This window comes from Lemur catta, chromosome 1 (assembly GCF_020740605.2).
Source record: "Lemur catta isolate mLemCat1 chromosome 1, mLemCat1.pri, whole genome shotgun sequence".
Lineage (NCBI taxonomy): Eukaryota > Metazoa > Chordata > Mammalia > Primates > Lemuridae > Lemur > Lemur catta.
This window is the reverse complement of record NC_059128.1, coordinates 64,468,449-64,494,689: the sequence shown is the minus strand read 5'-3', so window position 1 is coordinate 64,494,689 and position 26,241 is coordinate 64,468,449. Positions and strand designations below refer to the sequence as shown.

At 39.8% G+C, this 26,241-nt stretch overlaps 1 protein-coding gene across 1 annotated transcript in view; it reads right to left on the bottom strand.

Annotated features, from left to right (window-relative positions):
- Positions 1 to 26,241, bottom strand: part of LOC123650573 (syntaxin-binding protein 6) — a 101,272-nt gene that overhangs the window by 53,575 nt on the left and 21,456 nt on the right. The window contains exons 2-3 of the mRNA XM_045569454.1: positions 2,834 to 2,964; positions 1,723 to 1,888 (exon numbers count right to left, since the gene is read on the bottom strand). Coding sequence (XP_045425410.1) covers positions 1,723 to 1,888; positions 2,834 to 2,878 — 211 coding nt within the window. The 5' untranslated portion in view covers positions 2,879 to 2,964. The remainder of the gene's footprint in view (positions 1 to 1,722; positions 1,889 to 2,833; positions 2,965 to 26,241) is intronic.

Below are 26,241 nucleotides of genomic sequence, written 5' to 3'. Positions count from 1 at the left end.
GAGGAAAGTGTTTCATAGCAGGATCAAGAAACAAACCTGATCCTAGGCTAGCAGAGCAGATCCCACCTATTGAAGGATGAGGGAAATGTGGGATTTCCTGGCCAACTTTCTATTCACTAAAAATGCGGCCATCTGTGGTCCTAAGCCTGGTGTGCTTCGATCTTGTGCCAAGTCTGTTAAGGCTGGACTTTCAAAGCAGGAGTCATTTGAAGAGCACTGGGGGCACAGACATGATAGAGAGCTGTATCTCATTACATTTTCCAAATAGGTCAGTGTTTGAAATTCCCTGTCCTTTAAACATCTATATCTAATATTTTTCACTTTCGAACCACAGGATGTGGTCACTTTGAAGAAAATATGTACTACTCATGACCTTTTGTAGTTTTCTAGGATTAAATAGAAAAAACTATAATGATAGAGTCTGCATCAATGCCTAAGGAAAGCCTTTCAAGGTTCTTATGACGTAAGCAACTTCCTGTTTAAGAGGAATACCAATACTTTGGTGGATAATAGTGAAGAATTGAACAGTGACTTCTCCATACAACAACTAGCAGACTAATAGCAAAATGACAATGTGAGTGTTAGTTGCTAAGAAAGAATAGTGGATTCTGCCCCATGTTTATATGAAAGATCTATACAGCCCAAGGAGAATTTTTAATCTTTAATGTGATCTTCACTTAACATCTGATTAAGGCAAAGATGGTGCATTTACAAAAAAAAGTCTTTCAAAACTAAGAGAACAGACATGTCATGATGGCTCACACCTGTAATCCCAGCACTCAGGGAGGCTGAGATGGGAGGATAGTTTGAGGTCAGGAGTTTGAGACCAGCCTGAGCAAGAGCGAGACTGTCTCTCTACCAAAAATAGAAAAATTAGCTGGGCGCAGTGGCATGCACCTCTAGTCCCAGCTACTTGGGAGGCTGAGGCAGGAGGATTGCTTGAGCCCAGGAGTTTGAGGTTGAAGTGAGCTATGATGATACCATTGCACTCTAGCCAGAGCAAGACGCTGTCTCAAAAAATCAAAAACAAAAACCCCAAAAACCCAAGAAAACGGGTCACTGAAAAGACCAATGACATAAACGCTCTTTCCCAACTCACAGAGTTGGCAAGGCTTTTTTATAAATTTAGCACAGTTTCAATTCTTTTATAAAGAAATGTCGCCTAAAAGAAATGTGCTAAGCACCCTCTAACTGTTTCTCATTATGTTGCCAACGCTGCCACTCACCCGTAACACTGGCTTATAGCACTTATCCCAACTCAGCTCTGTGTGCCATTCAAGGAATAAATGAGCTGTTACTTGAAAGAAAGAGATAGCATCTGTTGAGATTTTTATATTAATACTTGTAAAACATCTTGAGAAATAATAGGAAAAAGCAACCCAGAAAACTGTGTTCTGCAATGAAATTATAGAAAAAGTAGTAAAGAAACTAAACTAAAAGGTTTTTCTAATAAAGGGACTGGTTTGTTCCCATAGTATGAATAATCTTAGCTAGTGGGTAACTCTTCTAAAAGATCAGCTTTTGGATAAGAGTGAAAACATAGCACAGTGTCTAGATTTAACATACAACGACCTCCTTAGAATGGTTCTCATGCTGTCTGACTCTGAGCATTTTGATTCTTCTCTTGTTTTTATCTTTCATTATGCTGCTGGACACCTAATTTTTATATAAAAGTGAACCTAGGGAAATAGGATGACTGAAGTCCTACAAATGTCCACTCACCTCCCATAATTTTGGATTGGCAGTTAATAAACTCTGGCTTCCTGTCCGTGAGATACCTCTGGCAGGTGTGGTGGAGGATCTGGAAGAAGGTGGATTTTTCTGAGGCTGTGCTGGCTACCCACTGGTCAAAAGCATTTTCAAACAACAGATCAAACTCTGCAGAATCCTGGAAAAGACAGTGAAATAATGACTGATCTTAATCTATAACAACTGCCGCTTCCAGCTTACCCCTGTCAAAGGACTCATAAAGGCTAAAACAAAGACTCTGATTCCAATCATAAGGCTCCTCTTTATTAGCATCCAAGGGTATGGAAATTCCACATTTTTCTGTTTACCAAGCAAACCCCAAACCTTACAGTATTTATAGATGTCCCTGGGAAGCTAGGATCACAGAAGTTGAGATAATCTAAATACACACTGACGCCAGAATTCAGACCACATATTGTCTTCCCAATTATATGGATAAAGATTCCTTCAGGTTCTCAGCAGTGACCTATATTAATCTCACTCCTACACTTTCGTAGAGGATTCCTTTTTATTATTTTAGGGAATATACTATGTATTCCCTAAATATATCTACTGTATACAATAACAGTTCATACTTTATTATGCTTCATTATTGATGTTTTGTGTGGGGTGTGTATAAGAGAAGGGCATGCACTTTGAATAGATAGCTATATCATCAAATGTTTATCTTATTAAATCCAGTGGAATATTAATGCATAATTTTTAAGGTACCATTCATTCATTAGATTTTGGTAAATAAACCTCATCATTGGTGGCATTAGGAAATAAATGAAGCTCTGATGAACATAGTCTTTTTCATATTGATAACCATGGATATGATTATCTTAACTCTGCCTTTTGTACTTTGTTGATAAACATGACTGGTGGTAGCATTTCTTCAATATGCATCCCCTTAGGTTCCTTCATTAAACATTATGAAAAGATTTATAATTTCCCATAAGAAGGGAACAGGCATCAGAAATTTTTAGTCATGTAACTGAAATAAATAGCCTTGTTAAGAATGATTCAAATCACCACTACCAAGGTCAATCAGAGTCATCTTGTGAAGACAATTCCTTTGCTCAGCATTGAACAATTCACTCACCCGATTAGGATCAATACCATTAACCTGGCGAAGCTGCTCGAGCATCCACTGTGATCTCCGAACAAAAGATGTGGAGCCTTCAAACTGTTTGACCTTCGTGATGGACGCCTGTGTGGGTTTCTTGTTTGTCACTGCCAAGAAGAGATCGCTCAGATTAGTGCATCTGCAGGTTGGTGGTTTGTTTTCTCATTCAGTGTTGTTTCTGTATGACCCCTAGTGCGCGTATGTACATTGAGGGGGAGGGAGAGAATATGAATGAATATACGTGCCTTTGGTGAAGGGTGAACACATAGGAAATAGAAGTTATAATCTCCACTCTCAAGCAATTTACAATATAATTATAATTATAAGGGCTGGTCCATTTATGTCTTTATCCATTCAAACTAAAAACAATTTAACTGAATTAACATCAAGCACCTTTAATAGAGGCTACAAGTGCATAATTACAGCTTGCAAGAAAAGAAGCATGCAGGGCTGACAGACATCAGGTAGGGTTCATTAGGCAAACTGAATTTTAAAGGCAATGCAGGTTACTGGCTCTCCTAGAGAACTATAGTGCATATCTCTAATTTATAGCCCAGTGTAAATAACTCAGTCTTCAGTGATAAGGAGTGATACTCACTAAAAAAAAACAAAAACAAAAACAAAAAAAAAAACTATTCAGCTCTATAAATTGTGCAGTTTGTATCTTTGTATTTAGTTTGCATCTAATGATTGTATCTGGCATTCTGGGCATATCTCCCACACAAATTCCTATGGTCACCACATTTGCAAAACCAGGACAATTTCTTCTCCCAGCCTTAGTGAGTTCTTCCCCCAACTTCTTCTGTGCCGAAAAGGGACAGCATCACCTCTCAGACTGATGTCAAGCTTCAGGGCCAGGAGAGAGGTACCCTGACTATTTCTGCAACTGCTTACTTTATGACTTACAGACTCAAAAGTTGGGAGGTAATTAAGGGTCTTAAAAGGGCTTCCCTAAATCTCCTCATGAGCTCTGGCTGTAGAAATTAGTAAGTTTAAATAGAAATGATGCTCTAAAGGAAGCAGGGAAAGTGGAAATCTCCACTGGTTGTAATGAATTCAATCCTACTCACTGACTTGCATCAAGATGATGCATCCATGGCATATTCTTTCTTTGTCTCAAATAACCCTACGGATTCCATATTTTCAAATAACTATGCACATGCTCAACAGGTGGCAACAAGATTTCTTGAGGGATGAAGGACAGAAAGCTCCTGCTCCAGTCACAGTTGGTGGTAAGAAGACCCTATGGTTCATGTGTCCCATGGCCTATTGCAGTTTCAGCATCTGGGCTCATGAAAGTAGAAAAGCAGAGACCCAGAGGGGCATAAAAGGTGGCTTCTCTGCCTTTAGATCTGGTGACAACCTACTTTCCTGCCACCGAAAACTGTCTTCATGACCTCAGTATTATCTTCTCCCTTTGTTCCTAACCAGAACCTAGCAAAGATTATTTTTAACTTCAAATAATGGTTTGGTTTATTACCAATTATTTCAGTTATATCTGGCTAAAAGCTTCTGAACATTTTACACCAACTACATTTACTTTCATGGTTAAAAAGTCATCATTCCCTTAACATCCATGATCAGAGGAAATTTTATAGTCGTCTGTTCACAAACGGCCTCTCTTTATCAGGTTCCAAGCCTGTTAAGTCCCATTAGGAATAACCATTCCCCTAACTGAATTCAGGCAATATTACCAGTCTTCCCAGGGCTCTGTCCATCTATTTAATCTGATTCATTTATTTTTTGTGTCTTCTGTGACATAAATGGGAGACCAAATAGGTTTCTCTAGTGGTCGTACCCTGCTCTTATATTTCAATGTTAAAGAAAACAGCGCACCTGGAATATATGCAGGTCCTAAAATGTGCTTAAAAGATTAAAGAGTGCTTTTAAATAACAGGAAAACATGGGTTCCTGTATTAGACACACACCCATAAACACACAAAGAGGATTTCCTCCTCTGTTTATGTAAATCAGACGACAGTTAAGTATCCTGGGAAACACGAAAGTTTTCCTTCTAACTTTAGTTAAAGTTATGAACTCCTATTTTTATTTCTGGTCCATTTGTTTCCAAGTAGTTTACAGCATTTTTAAAGCTCAAACACAATGTAAGATCACTGTGTATTACTGGCATGTGTAGAATTCACAGTTTAGGAAGGCAAGTTCCATTGGAAGTTTGTCATCGAAATGAGGCAGGCAGGAACCCCACCCACAATGACAAATGTCCCCACGGAATTCCTCAACAGCAGTCATGCTGCAGAGCAGGCACTTTTAATGGAGGCAGTTGTATTGCTGTCCATTTCTGTCTTTTTTTCCCTGTTAGTTTATTCCTTGCTCTGTTCTTAGAGTCTGGCTAGTTTTCCTGGGCAATGAGCCTGGTTTGGTTTAATTTTTGTTTATTGTTATTATCTCCAACATCCTAGTTTCCATTTTGAAGCAGATGCCTTAAAATTACGTTATTATATACACATTATATAGAGTTAAATAAAGACTTTTCCCCTTCTGAAATCAAAACACTTGCATAAACATACCACTGCCAGATTTTTTTGAGTACCATACTTGAAGAAACCATGGTGTAACCACTTAACCATGTTTTCGGGGTCAATAGCTGATAAAAAACAAGTCAGTCACTCAAAATTCCAGATGTCTACTAAAAAACAGTAATTTACCTTCTCCTTCCAAAGGAAAGCTAATTGATACCACACCCTGGGAAATGCAACCAAATCACTTGGGTCAGTCATATCACAGTGCTGTATGTCCAGATACCCCCATACTAATCCCAAATTCATTATTCTGAATAACTTTAAAGGCCAGATAATCAGGGCATTTATGTTATGCCTTCAACACTCATGAGGAAAAGACAGAGGCATTTAAAAGGGGCAGAATGGGCATGACGCTCTCAGGTAACACTGAAGACCACCCAGAAGCAGCCTGTGCCCCTGCTACCTGCACTGGTATCAGAGGCAGGCAGAAGCATGGGGGCAACCCACTCTAGGTCGTTTTCCTACCAACTCTGAAAAAGGAATGTGGTTTTCATAGCTCCATACCTTCTCTTTAGCTTTCATGTAGATGTCATGCTACATCTCAGCTATGGTTAAGAAGCAGTGATATGAACCATTATATCTAGAGCATCATTACCATCATTACTCAAGTGATGTAACATCTCCATCTCATGAACTAAAGGTCTAAGGAGGTCTTTTAAAAATGGCCCCTCCTGAGACATTTTACAAAAAATACAACCAGATACCTGGCTAGAATCAAAAGGTGGAGACCACTGGCCTTGTTTGTCCCAATCAGAAAATTCTATTTAATTAAAAACCAATAAGCCAGCCAATAACAAAGTACCACCTAGTCATATCAAACCTGGTCCTGCAACAAGTCAGGAAGGTAGAATTGGTGGAACAGGGAACAAGGACTGACGAGGAAAGGAAAGAGAAATGCAAGTTACTTGCACGTTAAGCAAAATGTGAGAAGAGCAAATACCCTGCCGATGACTCAGAGGCTGATCTTCCATTTCAAGTTCCAATGGTAGAGAGATCAAGTTTTTCAAAAAGCCACACTCGTTCACCTAAAATCTCATTATTCACAGCATCGTCTCTCAACAATTCCAAAAGGGAAAATCAATTTTGCCTAAGATACAAATTATCTATTTTGAAGAGTACAATCAGCATATAAATAAAATGATTACTCACTACCTGTACATTCCCTATTATCTCATATTTCAGTATTTTTGTACGCTTACTTTTATACACATTGAACTTAAATTGAATCATCTTATAACTTTCTATTAGCTGTTTCTCTAAAAAAAAAGAAAGAAAAAGCAAAGGTGCTAAAAGAGGACAAATAGTATCCTCATTACAGTTTGACGTTGAGGCTAGGGAGCTAAAATGCATAAATTACTATACCTGCATGCTTAAGATACTTTAAAATTTCATCATGCGCAGTCCTGTCACTATCTCACAGTTAAGGGAAGGCCAGCATTTTGTGGTGCATTTCGCTCTCTGCCCTGCTGGAGTCTACTGGCCAGACATTTTGACCTCAACAAGAATGTTAATGACAAACAATTTGGAGCCAAAAAAAAGAGCATCATTCACATAGAATCTTATCAGGGATGCTCTTTGGTGAAGCGGGAGGTGACTGATAAAGGAAAAAAAAAAAAGACATCCTCTGAAATGTGGATTCAGGAAGTAAAGGCAAGACTGAGCATGCCTTCTGGGTGCTGCTATAGAAAGGGAACTGTTTAAAAGGCCAAGGTAAGAAATGATTATTTGGAGCTAGTTTCTTTACTGTTCTTCCAAAAGTCTAATGTATGATAATTTTAGGTAGATTTCACAGTATCCATGGGAAATAAATATCAGGTCTGTGGCTGCATCAGCAATTTTATCAGGTAAGGTGGCTGAATGTTTACAAAGCGTAAAAGCAAAAACATCTAGATTGTTACCTCAAATGCTCTCAGAACAGGGAAGCATCCTCTCTGCTATAGTTAGTGGGAAATGGAGCATGGTGCTCCCCACACAGGGTTGATCTATTACTTCTCATACTATTTCTCAATGTGTTATAATTTAGGGACATAGTAAGTGTTTAGACTCCCCAGGCCACATAACCCTAAGTTCCAAAACCAGACCAACTCATCAAATGGTCAAGTTTGTCTCTGGGGTCCTCCCTGTCTCCTTCTGTTGCCTCCCCCCATCTCAGGTACTGGGGGCTCTTTGGCCAGAGTCCTGACAAGACCCAAATGGGCCTGACAAAGTATTCTTGAAACTGCATATTTTCAGGAAGAAGAGGTGTGTGTGTTTAGTTCAAAGGAACAACAAGAAAAATGGTGGCATCTCAGTCACGAGCACCCAGCCAGTGGGGAGAATGAAGGATGCTCTTCAGCAGGACCTGCTCCATTAACCCTAAAGGGGAAGGAAGCAGTAGAATCAGTGCATAGGGCTTCAAGGAAGCTGACTTCCTCAATTTACTGAAGGGATAATCATAAAGAAAGAAGTTTTCCATACAAAAGATTCCTTATTTGGTATCACTAAACAAGGTATCCCCTATATCATATTCTCATCTCCAAATTGGAGTAGGAGGAGGGGGAGGAAATAAATGAGATTAAGGGAAAGTCTAGGAAATTTCTCCAAAGGGATACCAAAAGAGGAATCATTTGTATGGAAAACATTTTCCTTTGTAAGTAAGTCTGGGTCTTTCAGTACAAAGAGAGGAATAAAAATCATCCTATATTAAACATTCTATAGGAAGGCTGCTTTTAATACGAAGGCACAGAACCTGTCCAGAACAGTTAAATAGCTATATACATTAAGAAAGCAAGTGACTGCTCTACAGCAACTTTGTAGGAAGTACTAGTTGGTTTTTTTTTTTTTTTTTTTTGAGACAGAGTCTCACTCTGTTGCCCAGGCTAGAGTGCCATGGTGTCAGCCTAGCTCACAGCAACCTCAAACTCCTGGGCTCAAGCAATCCTTCTGCCTCAGCCTCCCAAGTAGATGGGACTACAGGCATGCGCCATGCCCAGCTAATTTTTTCTATATATTTTTAGTTGGCCTGCTAATTTCTTTCTATTTTTAGTAGAGACGGGGTTTCACTCTTGCTCAGGCTGGTATTGAACTCCTGACCTCGAGTGATCTACCCGCCTCGGCCTGCCAGAGTGCTAGGATTACAGGAGTGAGCCACCGCACCTGGCCTAGCTGGTTTTAATATTTCAAACTACCAACTAGGAAGCAGCATTATTTTTGTAATGTACAATTTCAATGTCACAGGCCCATGAGATCTAGTTGGTATTTTTAAAATTTAGTCCCTTCTAATTTTAATATTCTTTACCCTGCTCATAATTTAACTTTATATAAATGATAAAAATATGTGTTTTTTTTTTTATTTTGAAAGGGTATTCTGTTTTTCAAGTAAATGAGAGGTTCAGGTACATCACAAGTAGTATTGGAATATTAAATTTTAACCTTGAAATCAGAAAGCTTAACCCCCAGAAGGCTTGCATTTCCCACTGGCCTAGCCAGACTAAGACCATGATGTCTTCTATATTATAACTTGATCCGCACTGCTAACTGATGTATGCATGCATAAATGAAGAACTGTTCTTGTGCCCACCAGAAACTATGAACAAACTAAAGACTTATTTCAGGTTCAATTGTTCAGTTTTAAAAATCAAGCTGCAATTTTAAGAGATTCAATCATTTTCTTACTGGAAAAGAGGGGTATCCTGAGAACTACAGGTAAAATACAGAAAATGGTAATAACCAAGAAGTTATAGAAATATCAGGAGACCAGAAAGAGAGGAATTTGGGGGTTAAAACCTCTCACAACAATCTCTTTTTCTGCAATCCTTATTCTAGCTGCATCTCTCTTAAGAAATTATTTCAGCCTCCTTAAAGATATGATTCCAGTCTTAAGATTCAGCAACCCAAGGTTCCCATTGTATTTGATTTTTTGACTTCCTTAGCCTTTTCCCCATAGATCTGCAGAAAAAATTAATTATTTTGGATAAAGGGGAAGCACACAATGAATTATAAAACCTGGTTGATATTAGTTATGTCAACTTTATATTTTATACGGAAAGGGTATAACATGTCTGATTCATGTACTGTAACTGTGGAACAATAAAATTTACAGGCCCAAGCCAAGAAAGTAAATACCCAGAGTTGTGACAACTGTGATGGTTTCTGAAAGAGATTAAATCGACCGCCACCTACCATACTATACGATGAAAATAACAGAAGGGGTTAACTACAGTCATAAAGTCTTATTCTGTTCTTACTTCCTCAATTCTGGAAACAGATGTAAACATCATTTTTGATCTATTCTTAGGAGAGATTTACAAACAGTTTCAAAAAACAAAGGCATCAAAGAAACAGCTACCTGATTCAAAAAATGTATTAAATTTATACACAAGAAGCTCAAAGTCTGAAAATAAAAACTTAAAAAAGAGATTCCTTTAATATTACTGAAAAGTGTAGGCCAAGCAGCAAACTCTCTTCAAGAAAACACCATACTTGGTAGAAATTCAATACATATTTTGCCTGGAAGAGCTGATAAAAAGCATTCTTAGAGCTCACATACCCTTTACAGTGAGAGGAGATGGAAGCATTTCTGCAGCCTCTACCTCCTTTTCCCTCCCCAGTTACAGAAGGGGGGCACTGGGTCACCACTGGGTGAAGGCTGGACCTACTACTATGCTCCCCGATACCACATACCCCTCGCTGAGTATTATCTTTCACAATGTATTTTGTTGAAAAGAACCATGGAAGGATATTATACGGTTATGTGGGTATGGATCTCCTTCAATGTGAAAAGACCATTCCCCTGTCAAAAGAAAGGATGACTAAAATTTGAAGGAGGCAGAGTAGCAGACAGGGAATTTTCTAATGGACCAGGTCCTAAACATAAAATATCACTAGGTGATATTTTTGGAAAATTCAAAGGTGTTACTACTTAGCAAGCACAAACTATCAAATACAATAACCATTATCAGTCAAGCAAAGGCAGATTCATCAGCTCTCTGGGCTCTCCTCCCTTCTCACCACCACCCCTTGCTCAGTACTCTTAATTATACATTTTAAATGAGGGGATACATCACTGAAGTTCTAAAAAAAGTGAGTGATATCACTAAGAATGTGCCACCTTCACTCTTTACTGTGTGAGATTAGGGAGTAAAATCCAGCAACATGTTCTGGTTAAAACCAAGATCAACTACATTAGTGAAAATCAACATTAGCTGAATTTTGGTAAACGTTAGGCAGTAGCTACTAAAGCTAAACATGTCTATACTCTATGACCCAGCACTTCCAGTCCTGTTGCTATGTCCAATCAAGATGAGTGCTATGTCCACCCTCCTGCCTGAAGCAACCCAAAATGAACAAAATATATGAAACAGTGGTTTTCAAGTTATTGTATATCAAGCAATGAAGGACAGTGATACCTGAGATGGGAATGAATGAGCCCTACGACTTCACTAGTTTACTACTTTCAAAGAGTTTCTGGGCTGTGGTGCAGAAAGGAAGAACCCAGGGGGAGACTGGCAGACCCCCCCCCCCCCCGCCCTGAGTTGAAAAGATAGAGTCGAGGGCCCAGGGAGATGAAGGTGATTAAAATTCTCAGGACGGAGTACTAGAGAGGAGAGAACTACACAGACAGTGAACTCCAGAGATCTGCAGAGATTTGGCCTGGAGTATTCAGCTGACTGCTGCTCACCACACATATGCGAGGAAACTAGGTAAGGTTAGAGAAAGAATCATTTAAAATGAATAGAGACTACAGTACTCCATGCTCACATAGGGCTGGGAATGGTGCCTGCTTCTACCAGCCAGTCTGGAAAGCCTCAAGATTCATGTGGCACTGGGTAGAATACACAGAAGGGTCTTGCTTCATTAGTAATGAATAATTCGCCCTAGATAGAGGAATGCTCTAGTCTAGTCCTGCCTTCCAAATGACAATGTAGTATGGAGTTTATCCATATAAAAAAGTAAAATGTATTACAATAATAGCAAAATTTGGGATGGGAATAACGGAAACAAACTATTGGAATGTCGTCATGCTATATATGAAGTAGTATAATATCACTTGAAGATAGAGTACGTTAAATTAAAGATGTATACTATAAACTCTGAAGCAACCACTAAAATAACAAAAAAGAGCTCTAACTCTAATGGCTATGTCAACCTGACTGGGCCATGGTGCCCAGATATTTGGTCAAACATTATTCTGGACATTTTAATGAAGGTGATTCTGGATGAGATTAACATTTACTACAAATTGGTGGGCTTTGGGTAAAGCAGATTGCCTTCCTTAACGTTGGTCGGCCTCATCCAATCAGGCGAAGGCCTGAATACAACAATGGACCGATCTCCCCCAGCAAGAAGGAATTCTACCCGCAGCCGGCCTTCATGCTTAGACTGTAGCACTGGTTCTTTCTTGGGCCTCCAGCCGGCCCTGCAGATTTTGGACCGGCAAGTCATAGTTACATAAGCCAACTCGTTAAAACAAATTCTTTTTTTCCTCTTTCTTTCTCTATATACATATCCTATTGGCTCTGTTTCTCTGGAGAACCATGACTAATATAATAGCTAATAAGCCAAGAAAAACAATTCCATTTACATAAGTATCACAAAGAATGACAAACTTAGGAATACATTTAATCAAAGAAGTTTCACTGAAAACTACAAAGCATTGTTGAAAGAGATTGAAGACTTAAATGTAAAAACATCTCATGTTCAAGGACTCGAAGACTTAATATTGTTAAGATGGTAATAACCCCCAAATTACTCTACAGATTCAAATGGAGAGAGATACCATGGTAATGGGTTAGAAGACTCAATATTATCAGGATGTCAATTCTCCACAGTTGGAGCTATAGATTTAATGCTATCTGAATCAAAATTCCAGTAGGATTTTTTTTTTTGTAGAATATGACAAGTTTATTATGAAAATTCATATGGAAATTCAAAAGACTAGAAGAGCAAAACAACTTTGGAAATATAAAACCCAAAGGTGAAGGACTTACAGTATCTGGTTTTACAATTTGTTATAAAACTAAATGCTATGGTTTGAATGTTTGTGTATCCTACAAAATTCATGTTGAAACTTAATCCTCATGCAACAGTATCAACAGGTAGGGGCTTCAGGAAGTGATTAGGCCATGATGACTTGACCCTCATGGATGGGCTTAGTGCCCTTGTCGAAGGGCTGAGCAGAACGTAGCCAGGCCTCTCTGCCCTTCTGTCACGTAAGGACACAGCATCACAGCATTCACCCCCAGAGGATGCAGCAACAATGCTCCATCTTGGAAGCACAGACCAGGCTCTCACCAGATATTGAACCTGCCAGTGCCTTGATGTTAGACTTTCCAGCCTCCAGAACTGTGAGAAATAAATTTCTGTTTATAAATTACTCAGTCTCAGGTATTTTGCCACAGCAACACAAACAGACCAAAACACTAAACTAATCAGGACAATGTGCTGCTGGAATCAAGACAGGCACATAGAACAATGGAACAGAATAGAGAGGCCAGGAAAAGACCTGCACATACAGGGAAAACAGACTTCAACAAAAGCACAAAGGCAAGGAGAGTCTTTTCAACAAATGGGACTTGAACAACTGGATATCCACACGCAAAAAAAAGGAACTTTCAGTTCACACTTTGTACTATACATAAAAAGTAATTCGAAATGGATGACAGATCTAAATGTAAAGGCTTAAAACTACAAAACTTTTAGAAGAAAAGAAAGAAGAAAATCTTTGTGACCTTGAGCTAGGCAAAGACTTCTTATATATATGGCACTGAAAGCACAATTTGTGAAAAAACATATTAAAAATAAGGACTTTACCAAAAAATTCTGCTCTTTAACAGAATAAAAAGAAAAGCCACAAACTGGGAGAAAATATTTGCAAATTATTTACCTTATAAAGGACTTGGATTGAGAGTATACACTTAAAAACCCTCAAAACTCAATAAAAGAAAATAAACAATCCAATTTAAAAAACAAGCAAAATATTTTGAACAAACACTTCGCTAAAGAAGATGTGGGTGGAAAATAAGCACATTAAAAGATGCTCAACATCATTAGTCATTAGGGAAATGCAAATTAAAACTACAATAACATACCATTATACACCTATTAAAATTAAATTTAAAAGATTGACCATACCAAGTGTTGGCTTGTACACAAATATTCAGAGCAGCTTCATTTGTGATATTCCAAAACTGGAAACAACCAAACTGTAGAGCAGGAGAATGGATAAACTTTGGTATATCTATACATAGAATACTACTGAGCAATGAAAAGGAATGCCCTATTGATACACATTACAGTATGGGTGAATCTCTAAATAATTATGATGAGTGAAAGAAGGCAGACCAAAGAAGAGTACATATTGTATGCTTCCATTTATATAAAATTTTAGGAAATATAAACTAATGTACAGAACAGAAAGCAAACTGACTGCACATATAAGGTGGGATGTGGGAATACTGAGGGCCAGGCAGGGCTACAAGAAAGGTATTACAAAGGGGTACAAGGAAAGTTTTGGGGGTGATGGACAGGTTCATCATTTTTATTGTGGTGATAATTTCATGGGGTATACATGTAAAAACTTAGAGCTTACATTTGACAGAGGTGGAGCCTTTTGGGGTACTGGAAAGGTTTTATGTATTGATAGGGGTGGTGCTTGCATGGGTTTATACACATGTACGAAACTCAGTAAACTATACACTTAAGATTTGTATACCTTATGATATATAAGTTATACCTTAGTAAAAAGTAAATTAATAATAATAACGATAATAACAAGAGCAGGGTTTGAGAATTCCCCATTAGGGATGCGATAAATTTCACTGCCACCAATTTGTAATCACCAACCTGACAGGGATATTTCAGCATTTGCCCCCTCCTAGTGCATTCCAAGGTTACTGTCAGTGTGAGGATCACACCAACCAGTATCCACAGAGAAATAATATGCAAACTTGGAAGTGTATTTATTCACTGCATTTCTGACATTTGCTTTGACAAAAATCTACCTGTGGGGCTTTAAAATGTCTTATTTGAAAAAACTCTCCTCTCGGGTTCATGGTCCTCTTCCTGCCCCATCTCTTCTGGAACCATTCTCCCTCAATCACCCCTCCCTCTTAGTTGAAGCTTCCATCTCTCCCTCTTCCCAGAATTCTTTCACCCTGCCTGTGAACAGGCTTGACATTCTCTTTTCTTATGAGACTCTTTCATCCACAGCATTGGTTTTCAAGGCGTATCCCTTCTGTTGAGAAGTGTGGTGAGAGGAGAGAGTGATGTGTGCTTCCTCCTGCTGCTGCTTCACCCCCCACCCACCCCTCAACCCATCACTTCTCTGCCTCCAATACTGTCCAGAAACTGCTCCATGAAAATTAAAAGACTTCCTAATTACAGGCATTTTTCCTCTTTGCTCATCTTTCTTGTTTCATTGCACTACTCCCTAAATCCAGACAAACCCTGCAATGGTTAATTTTATGCATCAACTTGACTGGGCCAAGGGGTGCCCAGATTAAACATAGTTTCTGGGTGTGTCTGTGAGGGTGATTCTGGGTGAGGTTAGTATTTGAATTGGTGGACTCGGTAATGTGCGTTGTCCTTCTCAGTGTGGGTGGGCACCATCCAATCTACCGAGGCCTGAACAGAACAAAGGGCAGGAGGAGGAGGAATCTGCTCCTTTTCTGCTGCCTCACTGCTTGAGCTGGGACATCTCATTTTCTCCTGCCTTCAGGAGTGTACTTATGCCCTCAGCTCCCCTGGTGCTCAAGCATCTGAACTCAGAATGGACTACACCACTGGCTTTCCTGGTTCTCCAGCTTGCAGATGGCGATCTTGGGACTGACTTCTCAGCCTCCATAATTGTGAGCTAATGTGTCATAATAAACTTCTATGTATATACATATATATACTATATAGCAGCACCCCCCAACCTTTTTGGCACCAGGGACAAGTTTCATGGAAGACAAATTTTTACACGGACCAGAGTCAGAGGGGGATGGTTTGGGGACAATTCAAGCACATTACATTTATTGTGCAAACCTCTCTGCTAATGATAATCTGTATTTGCAGCCACTCCCCAGCGCTAGCATCACCACCTCAGCTCCACCTCAGGCCATCAGACATTAGATTCTCATAAGGAGTGTACAACCTAGATCTCTTGCATGTGCAGTTTGCAGTAGGGTTCGCCCTCCTGGGTGAATCTAATGCACCACTGATCTGACAGGAGGCGGAGCTCAGGCAGCGATGGGGAGCGGCTGTAAATACAGATGAAGCTTCACTCGCTCACCCTCCACTCACCCCTGGCTGTGTGACCTGGTTCCTAACAGTACCGGTCTGCTGCCCAGGGGTTGGGGACTGCAGCTATATAGGACATGTATATATCTCCTATTGGTTCTGTTTCTCTGGAGAGCTCTGACTAATACAAACTTCAAGACATTCTTCAGGTACAACATGTCTTTTGGACACAACAGTTAACAGCTGATGCCAAAGTCTAAAGGTGGAAAAGAACTTGATATATTCAAGAAACAGAAAGATGACTATGGTGGCAAAACACGCTGAGGAAAGGAAAGAATGGGTGAGGTCAGAGATGAAATAAGTGCAGATCACGGAGACTCTCATGTGCGAGGCTTTATAAACATGAAGCAGGGGTATATAGGATCTGATTACATCTTAAAAAATATCGTCCAATTGCTGTAGGCACACAGATCATGGAAGAGTGTGCATGAAAGCAGAGAAACCCTTTAGAACTGCTATTGCAATAGTCCAGGAGAGAGGTGCCAACAGTGGCTAAGACCAGATGGCAATGGGGCAGACAGAGAGAAAAGGGGATAGTCTACTCTACTCTCCACAGCTGTAGCTCCTCTAGATGAAAATCCCCAAGGTCAGTCACCAAGTCCTAGTCATCTTCACACCTGATATCTAGTGTATTGGAGGCCACTGTTTAATGAATATCACATTTTGTATTAATATATCTCAGAATAAAGATCGCTCTCTACTTTGCATTTTTATTTATCTGTATGTGCTGTCTTATCTACCAGATGATGAATACCCCAATACAAGACTATGTCTTTGCATTCCTAAGAGTACCTGGTATGGTGCTCTACCCAGAATTTTAATTCAAATATGCATCACATGACATTTCTCCATTCCCAGCAGAAATAACCAAGTATTTGTTGTGTGTACTGATGACTGTGGTTAGCAGTATCTCACCCACCATCCTCTCTTTTTTTGGCCATGTCTCTGTTTTTCTTTTCTCTCTCTTTTTTTTAAATTCTAGGGTCATTTAAGGCAATGTGGGGTGGGGGAGAGCAAGCAGGCACACCTGATGACCAAATTCTGCCACCTCGTAAAGAGCTGCTTTTCTCACACAGAAAGCCAGCATCTCCACGGCTTCTGCTGGGAATTCCAAAGTGGAACACATTGTTATGCACATCATTAGTATTTATGTAGCAGCCTATGAATCATTTCTAAAATAAATGATGCTACTTGTGTTAAATGATTTCTTCCTAGGAAAACTCCCTGAGGGTCTCTCCATAGCACAGCCTTGATAAAGATACAGAACAAAGGAAATAAAACACCTGACCCTCTGGTGCTAGATGAGTGGCTGATAGCCTCAGCTTTCTCTGTTCAATTCCCCAGGGACAATTCCCATATAAATTGTGAGATAACTAGAGGACAAACTTTCTTAAGGGGATGAGGCACAACTAGCAACACATTAGCTCTTCTCAAAACTCAGCTGGGCATGATGTCTGCACACCTGCATTTGCTTGTTCCATGGTATCTTTCCCCTCCCTCAGACTTAAAGCCTAGAGTAGAGATTATTCTGATAAAGCCAATTGGAATCAGAGAACAGTCACCATGTTAAGCCATTATTCCATGACAAAGAGAAGCTGCTGCTCTCAGTAAACATAAAGGTAGTCACTAAACTTTGTTCCCTGGGGCTTAGGGATATAGCTAAGTGCTTCTCCTACCTTTTGGTGCCTACACTATGGAGTGCGGTTCCTCAGTTTTACTGGATGTCACTGTGAAGGTAAAGGCATTACATTAAAAAAAAAAGAGTAGTGGGAACAAGCATTATGAATAATGGTTTGTGTTAGGCAGAAAATAAATTTATTGAAGGATCATGTATGCCAATAAGTGCGCCTACCAATCTGAATTCTCAAATCCTTTGCATGAAATTAATTTGGTACCAGAATCTCAGCTTACTTCGATTGAAATTTGGAGCACAAATTACCACCTTTGCATTGCAAGGTAACCTATGCTAGTTTTAAAGCTAAATTTAACAAGGGCCAAATATGTGAAGTCCTTAGATCAATGAAACACTAACAATTCTAACTTCTATTGGCTCCTTCAAAAGCAGTGTGTGCAGTCTTTTAATGAAGAAGCTAAAGTTCTGTTCAGCTTATTATACCAATTTGATGTAATTAAAGTTCATTTAACCGATTTTACATGTATGGTTTGCATTTCTGTCTATGTAATCAAGGTAATACAGAATTATAGAGTGGGAAGATATTGAAGAGGTTTATTCTCCACTCCATGTCTTACCTTTGGGCGTGTTACCTTCTAAATTACATTATATAGGTGTTTTTTTCTAACTTCTTTTACTGTCATACAAATAATTTACAACTCACCCTAATGATTAAAAAGCCTCACTGACAAGAAATTCTTTCAAGTTATGATTATAGCCATTTGCATTTGTCTATATTTTCACATCCTTGAAAGCTGACATTTAAATGGTCTCCAGTTTTCTCCATATTGAAACCATCCCGGTTCATTCAGCCTCCCCAGATAGGACTTTCTTTCTCCTCAGTCACCACCACTGTGTGGTCCTCCACTGACCCCAGCTGAGCGCACCACGTTCCCTTTCAGATGGAGGCAGACCTAAGCAGCATAGTTCCAAATACATCACAAAAATGCCAAACACAACACAAGTTCACATTCAGCGTCACATTGATCTGAACTCCTATTTGAGAATGCCAGTATTTTTAAAAACTGTGATGCTACATGTTCATGGTCACCTTATTATCTACCCTTTCTTTGATAACCTTCTCAAAGAGAATAGAGGAAAATTTTAACTGAAATCTTAAACTTATTTTTTCTTTATAAGCCAACCAATATTTTGCATACTATTATGTTCTTTTGCCTCTATTTTCATATGGCAAGAAAGCTCATTCTGAACTCCTCAAGGGAAAGAAGCTATTTCCTCTCCTCACCACAGAACTTTATACTAGAGAGGCAAGGCTTCTGCTTCCATCCCTTCCCCAGTCTCTACTCCTAATCAAAGTACAGTGAAGTACCTTGCAGAGTTCATTGCACACAGTAAGCATCAATAGTGAGTCTCCACTGAATGGCTCCTATGACTATTGGGGGATGGGCTGTTGGAAGTGAGAGGATGGCACTGGGAAAAAAGATTGAAAAATGAAAGGCTCTGCATGAAGTCTGCTCGTGGAGGTGTAATTGATAGTTGCCACGGTTTGAGTAACTTCCACGGAGAGGATGAATATGTGCTGCAGGTCTTGCTCTGTCAAGCTATACATCAGGAATGTGCCGGATGATGCCGTCAGGGGTTCAAAGGTCACAAGAATTCTCACAATGCAGCCACCAGCTGAATATTTACTACCTGCAGAAGCAAATGATAAAATACCTCCTTTCCAGAGTATAGACTGTTTGCACTGTGTAGCTGCTTTCCAGCCAATGCCCACTCCTGGATGGTGCCTGCAGGACTTGAGATAAGAATGAAGCAAATTTTTAAATGTGAAGATCACTAACTCAGAGACTCTGATGTCTTCCCATAACCTAAACTGTAGTTCACACACATATCTGCCTAGAACTATGGATCAAAACATTCCCTTCCCTGCTCAGAGGCAGTAACTTTATAGGAACCAGCCTCTCCGGGACAAATGAGGCAACAGAGGCACTTCATTTGCTTGAGTCTGCACTAACAATCTGGTGCCTCTGCCTTGCTCCGTCTAACAGCCGAAGGGATTAACTTCTTGATTATGTCTTCAAACATCCTTGATTTCTTATATCACGTACACAGTTGTACCAGCTTTTTCTCCACCTGGCTTCATGGGCCACGATCTCCATGGCCAACAGAGTCATCTCTCAGCCTTTGCTAAGCCTTCAGCGTACCTTAGCACCAAGGCGTACTGACACTTCTGTGAAGAAGGAAAACATTCCAGGAACTACCAATATTAAATAAATAATCAGAAAAACTAAAGTATGCCAAAATTCCCACAAAGACTCATTTCTTCAAATTCAAATTATAGTCTATCAGCAAATCAGCAAACTCATAGACGCTCTGTAGTATGAACAAGAAATCCAAATGGGTCTCAGAAAATACATATTCATGAATAAAATGCAAAATAAAAAAAGAATGAAAGACAAATACATTTGTGTCTGGCAATACAAACCTATTTTGGCTAGTCAACAATTACAGATGAAGTACGGGCCATGATTATACAACTGTTCTCCTACTAAATCGTATCTCAGCTGCTGTGACTTCATACTTGAAGTCAGTCATAATATACAATGCTGGGCATGCACATTTTGGAGTTCCAAGGCACTTGTGACCCTGGATAGCACAGACACACAATCTATCCTAAAATCTTAAATACTGATAAAAGTGTACCAATTCTAAGCAGACTTAGAGGAAGTGACTGACACGGTGACTAACAAAGGCCACTTTAGGGTCCGATGTAATTACAAAGATAGCATTCATGCCTCCTTTCTATGTGCTTCCTCTGCCAAAGAGGTCAAGGATGTGACTGAGAGTTCTATGGGGACAAGCCAGTGTCCACACAAACATATTGCAAAAGCTGCCCTCTTGACGACAGGCCACATCTCCAAATCCTCCCAGTTAGAAAGCAGTCTGTGCACATGACCTGAGTGCGAGTCCTTACCACTGCTGTCGATGATCTCATTGTCATACGTAGAAGACGCTACCCTGATGGGTAAAACCACTCTAATGATTCAAGTCTACATTGCAGGACTTATTTCTAGAAAAATAAAGGCTTGATTCATTCAGCAATGCAATGGATCATCATAACTGCCCCGGGTACTGAATGCGTGGCTGGTCCCCACCTTCTCAGCCTCACTTCCTACTCCACACTCCATAACTGACTGCCCCAGAGACTGGACACCACCCAAGTGGCAGCGTCCTCCCAGGGCCTTGCACATGTCATAGTTCATCCCATCTGCACACTGCTGCTCCTGTGACTTCTCAGCCTGGGATCGCTTCACGGCCACTTCCTGCAAATCTAGAGTGTGCCCATCCTTCACAGGCCAAGTCGAGATGCTCCCTCTGCCCCAAGACTTTTCTCAGGCATCTGGATTCCCACATTCCCTCCCTTTCTGAAAACATGTCTGGTATTTCTCTGTAGCACTCACTTTGGGACTTTGTTATACTGAATCTAATTTGGAAACACAAAGGATATTGTTTGCAAGCAAATGATTGGTCCTAAACTGCCAGGTTTTTTGTTTTTTATTTTTAATTTAATAGATTAAACCTTTTTTGTACATCTTATTCATTCTGTTCATTTGCTTGGGACGTATTTTCCCCCCACAGGTAGTATGCAATGAAGCTTCAGACAAACTTGTGATGAATTATCAAAAATTCTAAATCCAGAATGCATGAACCTCCCTCAAATGAAAATGTATTCCCTGATAATGTTGCAGTAGGATCTTGTTGTTCATTAGTTTTTTGGTACTCTTTGCAAAATTGGATATGGTCTCTTCTTTTCAATGATTTTCAGGTTACATTTAGATGAAAAGAAAATCAAGCAAGAAATGGTAGTTATATTTCAGTGCCAACAGAGGGTTCAATAATCCAGATGAGCCGGGAGAGTTTTCAGAGAGGCAAGTTCTAAATGGAGACTTGAAGAAAGAAAGAGAGGAAACTGAATCTCCCAGAAAAGAGGAGGAATAAACTCACAGGATAGTCACACTCTCAAGTTCAAGAATGAATGGCAAAAAAGCCACATTTCCAAAGGGAAGAGAATAGAGGTGGAAATGGCCACAGTGTGAGTGGTTTGGGATGCTAATGAGATGGACAATGAAAACAATGACTTCCATTTCTAGACTCAGGCCATTGTGGCTTCCTCAAGAAAGGAAATACAGGAAAGGTCACTACCTTCTTCATGTGACATTTATCTTTCCTCCTTTGTGCTGGAACACAACCATTAACTTTCTCCCTTCTCCTGAGAACTCTTTTGTAAGGAGATTTATTTTGCAGATGCAAGTCCATGCCCTGGTTCATTTTTCCCTGGCTGGTGGGAACAGTGAGGGTGTGGGGGAAGAGCACGGGGACGGTGTCCAAACATAACAGACACAGGCAGTATCTGCCTGTACTCTGTGCACATTCTGTTCTTAAGACAACATGTCTAACAATCTACAGACCACCGCACCAGCCCCACATAACCATGTGTCTAGTATTTCTGATGTGCAGACACAAAAGCTATCCACTGTCAATTCTGCTGCCCTATAAATGATATAAGAGAAGCATTTGTAAGATCACAAACTAGAATTACCACACACTGAGCACTCCAAATGGGAACTCCCAAATCTTAAGTAATGGCAATTTTTAAGAGATTGGGGGGTAGGGGCAGAGGGACCATTTGTTTTTTCTTTGGAAAATTGCTCATTCCCTCTCTCCTCCTTTTGAGGCCACAAGCAAGATTTCCTGGTCAGTGGTCTGAATCAAGGGCAGGGGGCTGGGGAGAGGACATCCCGGGGCACGAGAGGAATGACCACTCAGATCCTGATGTCCAGTGCCCAGTCCTTGATTTCAGATTTTTATTATGATTCAGCTCATACTACTGACCTCTATTCCTACTCAACATTTCCATGGAGTGTTGCTCAGATATGTCCCTGCCCAAGTTCTACCCACAGGTACAGATCTCATTATGCTACCGGCTCCATCCCATCCATCCCATCCATGCCGTGTCAGCCACTCCACTCTACAGGCTCTGGAGAAACACAGCTAGAATCCAAATTACCTCCTAATGCAAATGAGCTCTGTTCACCAAAGCATAAGCCAAACAGAAAGTCAGTACAGTTCATGCATTGTCACAGTAGAAGTGCAGTTTAATTTAAAGTGGAAACCTAATTAAGTGGCTATTTTTTCAGATATGAAAAAAAGTTGTTAGCTGAGACAACAAAGTAAAAGGAAATTTATGTGAGAAATCATGAAATATTTCCTTCTGGAAGCCTTAGAAAAGGTCCATTTGCATGGGGTCCTGGCATCATAAAATGGCTCTTCAGAAGATCAACCTGCTGTCTCCTGAGAGAAAGGCAACGCTCTTTCCTGACTCTCTGTCGGTAGCACATGCTCATTAAAGTGGCTGTCCAGTGGAGGTCAATGTTTCCGGTGTCAGATCGCCTTGTAGTTCTTCACCTGCTCCATCATGTACCAAAACAGCATCAGAGACACAGGATTTGGCCTAGAAACTAAGCGATCCCCTCTGTAAACAAAGCTGCTCTACCTGGAGAACGAACCTGGTACCCATTAGCACAGGACGGCAGCTGACTGAGTAACAGCAGGCAGCAGGGGAGGGGGGGAAGCATCAGAGAGACAGCACTGGACTGCGCGCCAGGGGCCGGGCTTCTCGTGCCCGCTCTGCCCGCCTGTCCACGGGCATGTCAGACGTGTGTCTTCTCTTGTCTGGGTGAGTTACAATTTCACCATTTGTAAGATAGAACTAGACCAGAAGGACAACACGAGGCCCTTCCAGGTTTAGTGTTCTATGACTCTATGAGTCACGTAAATGCATGCTGCACACGGTGACACCCATGCTCTCAAGCCCAGGTGTCTCACTAGTAAATATAATGATAAACAGAATACCATCTTGTAGATTAAAAATAGTAGGGTCAATCTTTCCAAATAAAAGTTGAAAATGTAAAACATCTATTCATTTTTAAATGTCTAACACACAGAGTTATCTTCAACTCCGTATACCCAGTCTTTGTTTTAAGACTCATCTGAGATTGCCAAAGAGATTGCTGGATGAACTGTTGGGGTGGGGGTGGCCGGGGAGGGTGTCTTGGCAGGAAGGGAGCTTCATGCTAGGGGAAAGCTATTCTGTTGGGAGTGGCAAAATGTTATAACTTTGCTAAATTCCCCTACATGGAATCATAGCTGAATATGAGAAGTCTATGTAAATTTTCTGTTTGAATTAAGAGGAATTTAAACTGCCAACATTTGAATCATAAAGCAATGTGACTATCCATTTCTTCTGCAAAAATCTGAAGGCACAAAGAACATTCATTCAAACAAATATTTATTCTGTGCATATTGAAGGAAAAATGATGCAAGAGGGGTAAGAGTGGAGGGAGGGGAGATGGGTTGAGGGGTGAGAATAAGTATGAGGTGATTCAAGTACACCCTACTAGTTAGGGAGTCTGCATTTCAGAAGAGAAATGACAAGTCCCTAAGTGCTGAAATACAAGCAGGAGATGATAAATACCACAGTGTGTATTTCTTACCACCAGCAAGTGTATAATTAGGTGTCTGGAGGAGGGAAGGAGCACGCACTAGATGGAGTGGAGGGGTGGGGCAGGAGGTGGGTTTTCGGTGCATGCAGGACAGCTTCTTTATGGAAGAAGTGTCATTTGAGCTGTGACCGAAAGGACAGGTGGGGCTGATAAGGATCAAAACAAAGAGAAGCAAAATAGATCTGATTTATTCCTCAAACCACCCTCATGCTTCCATAGCTAAAAAAATGAGCCCCAGCAACTGAGAAGGGTCAGTTTACAAGTGTAGAAATAAAGCCAACAAGTGAGCAGCTGATTTCTTTTATATTGCCTTGACCTGGGATGAATCTTAACACAACTCATATCCTGGACAAGAATCCTGAATACTCCTCTATGCTCAAATTTAATGTTTAGGAAGTAATCTTGTTAAATACATATTTATACTCAAAAGCAGAACTCTAAGCTTCCTGGTCTTGTTTCCTGGCCTCAACACAAAGGCACTATTATCTTCTCGAAAAGGAAATTATTCCAGTGCCCCTGCCCAGGTTCTGACAACTCCTGTTTGCCCTCAGCCTTCTTCCTCTTCTTTAAGGACACCCAGAGTTATAACGCACGCTGGTGTGGGACAGTGCATGGGGTTTGATGTGGAAGCAGCAATGACATGCTTGTGTTTCTCTTTAAACTGCAGGAACAGTAAGGAGCACTTAGGATCGTACTTCCCTCGAGATCCGCTACCCATTAACAATTCAGCTGCAGGGCTAGGTTCATTTCATTTTAAAATGTAAGTCAAGAGCCTAAAATTGGTAATTGGGCATTTAATTGGGTATGCGAAGACATTTACTGGATTTTCACAGCTTCAACAGGTAATGTTTAAGAACATTAAAAATTGGAACAATGATGAATCAGATGCAAATGGAAAATGAATGAAATTTGGCACTATAATTTAACACACAGCTGACTAGTGTTTTCAGCTAAAGATGTTGAGATTGGTTTTCTTAAATTTTCTTATATGACAGGGATTATCAAAATATTTCACTTTTCAAGCTTGGTTTCCCTTTGTGTAAAACTCTACCTTTAAAGTGCTTAATTCAATTCAGCAGGTATAAATTTGACCTACTGTGCAGTCGGTATTACTTAAGCCTGTAGGGAAAGTGAAGATGTTATGAGCTTTATTAAGGTAGCATGGTTAAATAGCAAAGAACATCTGTGAATATATTAGAGATCTGGCCACTCACAGGGGCATCCAGAAGGCATTGGCTAGACGTCTGTTCATTGAATAAAATGGCTCTTCCATCATGCTCTGTACCCAAAGACCTCAAAGCTGTTTATTGATACTGTCAGTGCCTTCTGACTACTTGTTCTTTTTTAAACAGGTAATACATTCACATGAATCAAAAACAATATATTGAGACATCTTACTTCCACCCTGTGTCCACTTACTCCATTCCTTCCCTCCTCCTCTCCTGCCCTCTTGTATACCTTTAGAGAATTTCTTTTGGTGGAAACAACAAATAGGAATAGTCTCATTTTCCCTCTTTCTTGCACAAAAGTAGCACATTATATACATTTTCTTTCTTTCCTTCCTCCCTTCCTTCTTTCCTTACTTTCCTTAACATTATATCTTAGAACTTTTTCAAGATTCATAGAAAGATCCAAATTCATAGAGAACTTCTTCATGCAGCTGCATACTATTTACTCCATCCGGAGGATGTTCCATGGATTATTTAACCATTCCCCCACTGATAGACAGTGAATTGTTTCCAAGCTTTTACTACTGCAAACAATGACACATGAATAATCTTGCAAGTACACCTTGAAACTAAAGTTCCAAAAGTAGGTTGGCTTACAAAGTCAAAAAGAAAATGCACCTGTAATTTTATAAACATCGCCCTTGGCCTTCCATAGGCATTATAACACCTTGCATTCCTACCAGAAATCTCTAAGATATCTATTTCCTCACACATATGCCAAGACAGTGTATAAGTTAAGTTACATTTTTACCAATCTGAAAGATAAGAAATTACATTCAATGTAGTCTTTTTGCATTTGTCTTACTATTATGTTTAAGGTACATTTGTATTTATTTTCTTGCAAATCATCTGTTCATGTTTTTTGCCCATTTTTCTATTGTGTGGTCATCTTTTTTTATTGATTTCTAGTGGCTTTTTCTATTCTAAGGAGATTAGCCCTTTGTGATATGATTAGTCTCTCAGTATATCATTTGTCTTTTAAAATCTAGTGATTTGTGCCATGATATTTTGGCAGTTATACTTTTGTTATACTTTTTAAAAAAAAACAGTCATTCATCAATCTTTTTTTCTATGGCTTCATGATTTTCAGACATAGTTAGGAAGTCCTTCCCCACTCCAAAGAATCTGACTTCTGTTTTTAAAATTTTTTCTGATTTCA